The 10049-nt window shown below is 37.4% G+C and overlaps 1 protein-coding gene across 1 annotated transcript; it reads left to right on the forward strand.

Moving 5' to 3' along the window:
* The first annotated feature begins 3360 nt into the window (after window positions 1-3360).
* On the forward strand, window positions 3361-6014 carry LOC135947461 (plasminogen receptor (KT)). The gene is made up of 3 exons (XM_065496347.1): window positions 3361-3649; window positions 4314-4423; window positions 5423-6014. Exons 1-3 carry the CDS (start codon window positions 3435-3437, stop codon window positions 5560-5562), a joined length of 465 nt encoding a protein of 154 aa, XP_065352419.1. The 5' UTR covers window positions 3361-3434; the 3' UTR covers window positions 5563-6014.
* Window positions 6015-10049: the final 4035 nt, after the last annotated feature.

Consider the following 10049-nt stretch of genomic DNA (forward strand, 5'->3'; position numbering starts at 1 on the left):
TTTTTGTTAAGTTCTGGATGTGGATGTATGGGGCACAGTTGCCCTGCTGATCCGTAATAAACCAAATTTGAATCTAATTTCGCCCTATCTTGTGCACTTTCGAGAACTGACAATAACTGCAAATTGAAAAGTTATCTAACACACGCAGTCAACGAAAACACGAGCAACACGTACGTAATTCTGGCAACGCCCAACGCTGCTTTTTAAACAGAAAATTTTATTGAGTTCTCTCTTGGGCCCACTCCAATTTTAAAACGTCGCTCCAAGGGTGGCGCAGCCATCGATGTTGTGTATAATATGGGCTGCTTTTTCTTTCTCTCTCTCCATAAAAGTGTAGTTTTAAAAGTGTGCACTTTCGTTGCGAGACCCATTGGCGCGCGCGACTAAACAAACAGTAAAAAAAACTTGTTTGTATGTTGAAAGAGAATCCTTAAATACGAAGTGAAATTTAAGTTTCTTGAGGGAAATTGCCCAAGGGGGAAAAGCAGAATTGTTCCATGTAATCCTCTTTGAGAAAGGATGATTGCTCGCATTCCAAAATTAATTACAAGTCGTTCCCTGCTGAGACGCAATTGTGTTTAATTATCTTCGCAAGCAGAGTTGATTTAAATTGTGTGAAGCAAAAAGGGAGACAACTTCTACGAAGACTTAAATGAAAGAGAATTATTCTTGTTTATTCTTACTCTAGTCAGAAAATACAAAAAAGAAATAATTAATTAAAAAATTCAAATTAATTTCAATTAATTGGTAAAGGCATAAGTTTTTATATCGCTCTAAAATATTAAATTATTTTTCACAAATAGTTCATTGATTTTGAAAACCATGCAAGGGAGTGATTTTAGGACATGCTTGATTTTTTTTTCGTGATGAGAAAATGCTTTACAAATGGAAATTTAACTTTTATGCAAGGGGTTGAAAGGTCCCTAATCCCTTCGGTCCGTTAGGTGAGGTGAAAACGAGTCTAGTGGTGTGCAGTTTTTGCCATTGTGACTGTTAGACTCTGAAATTTGGCGAGTAAAAAATTTGAAAAATTAGGAAAATTAATTCCTTTAAAGTTTCAAAGAGAAATTTCTCAAAAATGAAAGAATATACCACTCTGGAACTTTCACGGAAAACCTTACGTGCTTTTGAATTATTTTGAGGGGCTTCATTTATTAAAAAATAATTGCAATTAATTTAAAAGCTACGAAAACATTCACAATTTACAGAGAGTGGCCCATTTAATGACCTGAATCTGATGGATGACCTTAAATTTGGTGTTAATTCGGGGGCATGGTGTAAGGAATTCAAAACATTTATAAATTTAACAAAGATGGGATGATATTATATTAAATTTTTGTTTTTAAAAACCCTACGAAAATTACAATTTTCACAGAAAAAATTTAAGGAGTTCTAAAACTTTTACAGCATATAATTATTTTACATCAGGGCAGACCTAAATGGAAACATTAATAATTCAAAATGCTTGTCAAGTACGTCATCGCTAATGATTCAATATTGACTTGGATTCGAGAGGCAGCACTAATTAATTCTCTGTTTATTCAGTCCAGTACCATGCAATGCGGTTGACTTTGTATACCCGACATCTGTTTGCGGACGTTCATAACTGTGATCTCACAAATAAATCAGGCCTATATTATATACATGAAAAAAGTAAAGCTCTTTGAACCGGTCATAAATTCATCCGGCAAAAAGTTTCGCAAAATGTCGCATCATCTTTTACAATGAAACGAAACAACTCTGGCCATTTCGTTTTATGCAAAGTTGTCAAAGGTTTTTGCGTATATGTGTACGGCTGAAACCCTCGCGACCTTTTTGCACCAGACGGGGAGTGGATAATGCGCATGCATATGTGAGCACGCCACTTTTTGCTCTCATTTTAAAACTTTTCTTGCTTGCCCTAGAGGACCGGCACAATTCCGCATCTGCCACTACTCGTATATGAATAGTCTCTTGCAAGAAATTCTTCTATTGCGGAATTTCCTGTCTGGAAATAAAGCGTCTGAGCATATAAGCAGGCTTTATTTGACCTGATTTTTGTCTGTAAAATTATTCGAGTGCTTTTTTAAATTGTGTTAGACAGTAATTTGTCGTTCTCAAGCCCCGGAATTGATAGTGCTGAATTTTTCATTATTAATTTATGAACGAAATTTAAAATAATAAATGCCAGTATCCTAGGAAAAGTGGAACAAATTAAAATGACATTGCACTTAAATAAAATATTCACCATATTTTTTTAAAGAGATTTTGTTCAACATTGTCCATTTTTATAACGATATCTCAGCTTTTAAATGTAATTATTTTGAGCAAAATCAAAGAAATTTCCAGCAGTATTAACAGCATACTCTATGAAAATCTGGAACAAATATTAAAAAAACTGAACATTTTCCAGGAAATTTTCTAAGTATTTATAATTTTTTTCTAAATATTATAAAAAACCTTTTCTTATATCGTTGCGGGATTCTATTTAAAAAAGTAATAGGGTTCCTGCTCTGCCACCACTACGCTAGTATCACAATTTAAAAAAAATCATTTGGAAACTTTAAAATCACGGATTCGTTAGACTTTTGACAATTTTGGGACCGCCATAAATCTCGGGTTTAAGCGTCAGAAAGTTAGAATTGTCAAAATTACACACCATTGGCCTCGTCTCGACCTCCCCTTATGAACTGAAGGGTTGAAGAGGTTCGTAACCCCTTTGAACCCCCGTTTTAATAGCAAAAACGTCCTGCCAAAATGATTTTAACTCGTGTGCTTACTGCTCAAAATAATTTAATCCGTCCGAAATTCACCCCCAAATTACAAACCCGTTAGGCTCGTCTTGACCTCCCCTATAAACTGGAGGGGTTGAATGGGGTTAAAATCTATGATAATTACAAATTTTGTATGTTTTAATATTCATAACATATTTTTCAGTTTAAGAAAAACCTCTTTAGAATTTTAAAAATTTTGCTTTGTCATTTTTGTTTTAAATTTCCATTTAATGCATTTGGTCTTCAGACGTCTACCGTAGAGTGGCGCCTGAGTCTCGTCTCTCAACGCATTTTCAGCACCAACCAGAGCAGAAAGCGAAATACGAGCTGGAGCCTCTTGAAATACTGGTGCAGAGTCCATCGATCGCAGTGTGGCAAAATAACCGGTACAAAAATCTAAATTCAATTTAATATTAAGCCACACGGGTCAAATACAACAAAATTAAATCAAATGGACCAAAAAGTTTAATACTTTATTCACGCCTTCTAAAATTTCACCAGTTATCTGATGAGAAAAATTCAAAAAGCTTCTAAATTCAACCGGTAGTCTTAAGTCGGTGTTTATCGAACACAAAAAAAACTGCGCCGACCAAACCAAAACAAACCTTTGGGGGAGGTCCTGCTGGTCCTGCACAGTCAGTCTTGCTAGGCGGCCGAAGGACATTTTTAATCAGGGCCGCGATGGGCCAGGGCAAGAGCAAGGATGCGACCGACGAGGGCCAACGGAAGCAGCAGGAGTTCGTGGCCGAGGTGAACCGCGTGTCGTTGGAGCGGCAGATTCAGCTGCAGAACCAGATGCGCCAGCGAATCATGGCCATGCAGGTGGCCAGGGCCAGGGAGCTCTTCTTTTGGCTCGGCGCCTTCTACGGGGTCGCCACCCTCGGCATGCTTGCGGGGTAAGAAAATTACCTTTTTTTTTCATGAAATCCCGCAATTTTCAAGCTCCAGAAATCACTAACGTTTGAGTTTAAATTTACACTGAGTTTGATTGGGCCTTTTTGCAGCACTGTAAAATTTTAAAGTGAAATAAAAGCTCGTAAATAATGTCCTTGTAAAGCTCGTAAAATATGCTAATAATTATTATGGAAGAAACTGTTGGTGCGTTTGGGATATAATATGTAGTTTTCGATTTCTGAATTGTCTAAAAACGTGATAAGTTCATTGAAGATATTTAAATAATTTAAAATTATAAAAAATATCCAACAATTTTTTGCAATATTTAAAAATTTGCTTAACCTTTTTTATTTTTTATTTCGATTATTTTTAAAAATTTTGTCGAAAATATTTTTAAACTATTTTTAAAAGAATAAAGAACCTCAAATTAGTATATTTTCATATTTTTTAACCATGTAGCTGAGCTTGCTTAGTTATCAATTAAGAAAACTCTCGAATTTTCTATAATTTCAGTTTAATTTAGATGAAAAATCAACAACAGCTCACCTGATTGTACTAGATAAAAATTTTACTAAAATTACAAAAATAATTTTGACACGTTTTCCTGGTTTCCTTGTAAAATGAAATAAAGCGCTGCCACCTCTAATAATTTTCCTAATTTTGCAGCTTCAGGAGGACCAGGAAGCCGGGGGTCTTGGTGCCCCTGCTGCCCCTAACCTTCGTGGTCGCCTACCACGGGGACATGGCCTACGGGAACAAACTATACAGGATTCGGAGTGAGTGTTAAAAAATAATATCATGTATTCCAATTCAAAGAATGAGAGTCGGTTCGTAATGAGATATATCGATCAGGTTTCATTTTAGGTCCTATAAAATGCAGGCTTTTATGTTCCAATGAATTTAATATCACTTTTTGGCCGTAAAAACGCTCATGACAGATAATAGAATTTTCAATCATGTCAGCTGTAAAATGGGTATATAAAATTTATGGGACCGTCAGCATCTTCTTACCACCTCGTTTTTCCACGACAGTTTTTTTTACAAATAACTGGAGGAAATGATTTTTTTTAGTAAAAACCAGTTATTCTGATATGTTGATGAAAATTGCCCTGTTACTGTTACCTTTCCGCAAAATTCAGAAAAGGTTTAAAGTAAATAGTGGCGGAAATGGTACAAACATAGTCATTAATAAATTTAATAAAAAAAGTAAATTACAGGGCACTTCTGCCAGTCTTTTTCCAATAAATTAAGTGACCAGATTGCAGTCTTTTCTTTTTGGAGCTACCAACAAATCACCCAGAATTTATTTGAGTACTTACGTAATGATATCAGATTGTTGAGATTTAATATTTAAATTTGTTGAAAACAAATATTGGATTTACCGTTCGACAGCAAAAATTTCATGTCTTGATAAAATTTATTTTAATACAAAGAAACAATAAACGTACGATAATGTCATTTCTAGACGGCTTAAAATTATTTTTTTAATTAGTTCCATTTTTAAATTTCTAAAATGTGGTAGAGTGACTCAAAATACTCAAAAATCTCAAGGGGCTCGGAGGCGCATTGGCGCCAACTCGCCCGTTTTTAAAAAATTAGCACTGGAATGTCATTTTTGACAGAGTGCCAATGAATTCCTCAGGGTCGAATTAGGTTTGTCAGCCAAAGAGCCGCATCACTCGTTGGAAAATCGAGATGACGTGCCAAAAATGACATTTCAATTGTACTTTAAATATATTTCTCCTATTCTTATTATATTCGACTATGTTTTACAGCGGAGGCTGAGAACATTATGCAGTTTGAGGAGGAAATTTTGGACCTGCCGTGCGGTCTGCCGACGACGTCGTCGCTCGACTTGGCAAGAATGCAAGACGAGGAGGAGAAGCGTTTCCACCCTCACACGCCTCCCCTGTGACCCCGACAGGAGCTGCTCACCCTCTACTACTAAACGTTGCATTTTGAGCCGGAGCATTTTCTGCGTGTCACAAACGAGCACATTCAACGAATTTTTACACCGACTGAGTAGTATTAGTTATCGTTCCAAATTGCTTTTACGTCAATCGGACCTATCGGCGCATTCTGCAATCGGAATCGTTTATTTTTCTATCGTTGAACGAGTAGTTTTAATTTTAAACGGTTAAAACGAAAGTGTTTTTAAAATTTTATTTTTGACCCAAATTCAATAAAAGTTTTTGTGTTAGTTAAATCGTGCTGGCTTGATAAATACATTAGTATATAAATGTAGGTATAGTTGGGAAATAATTAATGCTCGCCGTTGCAACTGTTACCTAAATCACCGCCTTTTGCGCATGTTAATGTAAGTGTTGTTAATTTTTTGTAATAAAAATGTTAGGTAAACACAAGAAATTTGTCTGATTTTAATTTATTTACAAGTGGCTATTAGAAAAGAAATAAGGCAATATTCTTGGGAAAAAAGGAAAGCGGATGAAATTTGTAATTTTTATCGTGTAATTAAAAAAACCGTCTCCAGTTTTCCGGAAATGCCGTTTATAAATTTACTCTATGCCGCAATATGTTTGAAAGAGTCAAATTAAAGCTTGATGCTATAAGAACCATCAGGGAAAACAATAAATTTTTCAGTCATTACATTTCTGCACAAAAGAATTCCTAGAAAATATTTCTGATTAAATATTTTGTAATAAAAAATCATGAAATTGGCTTAAAAGTATGACTTAACACACATTGATCATTCGACTCGTCTCACTGATCAGATTCCAACATTGTAAAGCATTTTAAAATTTCCTAAAATTTTGACTTTTTAAATTACGGCAACTATTTCTTTGACAAGTTTTCATATTTTATCAAACACATCTATAATTGTAACTAAAAAAACTCCTAAATTAACTAAATTGCACCAGTTAGAAATGAGAAATGGATTTTCCACCTGCAAATATCATTTATTTTCGCCACGAGAGGCATAAATTACGATAGTCGATCAGTCGAATTGGCACGCAGCGTGCTGATGGTCATTTTAATCACCTTTGGTGCCGAAATAAAAAAGTAAAATCGATTAGGTGTCGGTAATCGTGTCGGTGCGCACTTTGAGCAGGCAGATAGAGCGACAGCGGAATGGTGCATCATCCATCAGTCGGCATCAGCTTGGATCGCACGTTGCCCCCTGGCGCTGACATGTATATGCAAATGGCACACGCGACTTGTTTGGTCGCACTCTCCATGTCGGCGGGCGAATTAAACTCCGCGAGAGTCGTTATGCAGATCAGCCAAGCGTGAATTGTCGCCGGGCTGCAGTGGATCACTAGTTCAGCAAGTGCCAAACTATAGCTATGCGCTTCATCCCTCGACTCGAGTAGTCGGATTGCCGTTTTGACAGCAGGGCTGTGTTCCACTGACAATAGGTACGTGAGATGAATTGATATGCTGCGGCATTTCGAAAAGCTTAATTTATAATCTTTAAAAATTGGCGAGTGTGTGTATGCTTTTCGTCCAAAAGGTGCACGTGTTTCTTTCTACTAAATATTGTATTTTCTAATTTAAAAATATTCCCAAAAACCGAGAAATTTTTAGAATCTGGATTTTGGTAATTTGTTTAATATAATCAGTGGAAAATTAAGTGGCCTGTGATTATATTATAACTAGAAATTAATCAATGGAACAACTTTAGTTTTAAATTTATAACCAAAGATATGTTTTCAATTTTTTTTAGATGATTTTGTTATCTATAATGTAAAATTAAATTGTTGAGGTTTAGAACATAGGATTTTCCAACGAGAAATAAATAAAAAAATCCATTTACTCCGATTTTGACAGGGTTCGCCAAGCGGAAAAATGCACCACTGGATTTTTTGCGCAAAAAACAGCTGGAAAAATACCAGTTTTTGGTTTTTCCCGATTTTTCCGAATTTATTAATCCCAAAAAGGTCATATTTTGCGCTAAAAATGTCGACATTTTGGAAAAATACGTTTAAAAGTTAGTTTTAACCTTTTTTGAGGCACCGAAGCTCAGCCTAGTCCATTGGCGCCCCAAATCTGGATCCTTTTTTACTTTCTGTTTGCCTGATAGAATTCTTAAAACCTGACGGGGGACTGGTACAGTGGAAATACTAGTTTAAGCTGTCACTCCACTCGTTTCCACCGCTTCCCGGGCCGGAGAAGAATGAGCGAGCGCGAGCAAACGAGCGCTCCCCGCAACTTCATTCTTATATTTTTCGTCTCCTTTCTCGCTCTCATTCCCCTCCGGTGCCACATATATACGCTTTGTAATACAATAAGCTTATCGCCCTCTTGTACACTTTCTCTTACACCTGCAAAGCTCCCACTTTTAAAGGAGAGTAAATAAATAAAAAATCAGCGGGGTCCACATGTGCGATAAAATTGGTTCCCGCTGCGCAGATCTAAGATGGCGTCTGAATGTGGGAAGCAAAAAGCCTTCTTTGGATTGCCGTAAGAGTGTCAAGAGTTTATTTTTTCGATCCAAAAGACACAATTAGTACAAGTAATGCAAATTATGTCACAATATTGACGAAAACTTGGTTCTTTTCGCGCATTTTCACGCGACCGTTTTTTCGCGCCATACTCCACTGGACGCCATATCTGCGTATCGCACGAAGCTGGCCCCTGCTGTAAAAAAATAAACACAAGATTTATTAGAAAACTCTCACCCCCCCCCCCTCTAATAAAGTATCTATTGTCCAAATCTCGCAAACAATCCTTTTTAAAAGTTATGCAACCAGTGCGTCTGATGCGTGGCGCGGGTCGCATACATTTGAAATCCGCTCCTTTTTCCCCAAACACAATTTATTCAGCCGCATTTTACACGGTAGGCGAATGATTGCTCGGAGCAAGCCTTTTGATGTCAGTGGCGGGCCAAAGTGCGCGGTATGCTGGTTTGTTGCTCTCAGCTGACGCTGTCAAGTGCACTCGCGCGCAATTTACTCAAACGGCGTCCACGGAAGCAAGGTAAGAGCACTCTCTCTTGCCCGCTGCGGCCTCAGATTAGGAGCTGGCTGCTTTTTTGCTGCAAACCGCGCCTCTGGGCACTGCGGCGAGTGTTGTGCTCGCTCGCTCGCTCAAATACGTGACTCTGCAAACACACTGCGATGCGCCCATGAAATTTTGATCAGCTAATTTGGCCTAGCTTCTTTCCACCGGCAAACGAGTGCATGTTCTCTCTCTCTCTCTGTGCGATTACCATTCTGCTTGCTTGTTCACTGTTCACTGAATAATTAACGCCAAATGCAATGCTGCTACATATTATGGAGGTGACCATTAATGTAGGCCGCCGACACGAGATAAAACAAACTCCGGCTCGTGCAACTCTGGAAATGAAGGTTTTGAACTGGTTGGCATTTTGTACTTTTCAAGTGGAGTAAGTTTTTCGTAATCAATTAGAACAACTTGGCTGGGGAACTTTTACAACCTCACTTCGAAATTACTTAGATTAACAGCAAAGTTAACTAAGGATTGATTTCTTAAATAATTTATTAATTCAAAAACTAATTAATCATTTGAAAAGTTCAATTTTCTATTTATTGAATCACCGGGGAGCGGGTTGCGATCTGTATTGGTTCCCGCCGGTCAGAAGTCAATATGGCGTCGAAATAATGCAGGCTAATCAGTAATCAGGAGACAGTCCAACGGCCAATCAGAAGCGTCAAAAAAGAAGCGTGCCGACCTAATAATTTCTTTCCCGTGTATTTTGTTACATTTCAATTAGCCTGATGTGCCATATAACAAGGGAAATACGGCACATCAGGTTGTTTCCTAACCATTCCTAACCTAAAGGCGTACGATAGGTCGAACCGCAGTGATATTCACATTTTCTGGAAGTTCTTGACTTAACCAATTATACGATGTGCAAATTGAAATGTAGTTGTAGACCTTCTCTGTTTGACTGCTGGAGACTGACTAATTTATTTCACACTCTGCACTCTCTGCGTGCACACGTACATGAAATTCCTGAGAGAATACTTGGGATGTAACACAAATCTTGCAGATAATCTAACCAACTCACGAGCCCACAGGTTCACATGGAATGGCTTTTTAAAAAGGAATGTTGCATGGGCTAACCAGAAGTCAGGATTCTAATGGCCTCAGGGTGAACCTTACAGTTTTATTAGCACAAACGTCCTACTAAGCACAATCATAACCGTTCAAAGATATTTTAAATGGTCCAAAATCACTCACTCAATAGTAAATGTAATGTTAATTGCTTTAAATGAATTTATCTCTTTAATTCACCAGTTGCATAAACCCTATGTGTTCGAAGCCACCAGCAGATGGCGCCACCGTAGACTTTCGATTTTAAGGCACTCCCGCTGCGATTTCAGACTCAATCTAGCTACAGTGCATTCTTCAATTAATTTGCTATTTTTTTACGTCTGAAAACCAAAATCGGTTCAGCCAATCGCCATAGAATCGTGA

This window comes from Cloeon dipterum, chromosome X (assembly GCF_949628265.1).
Source record: "Cloeon dipterum chromosome X, ieCloDipt1.1, whole genome shotgun sequence".
In the NCBI taxonomy this organism is placed as follows: Eukaryota; Metazoa; Arthropoda; class Insecta; order Ephemeroptera; family Baetidae; genus Cloeon; species Cloeon dipterum.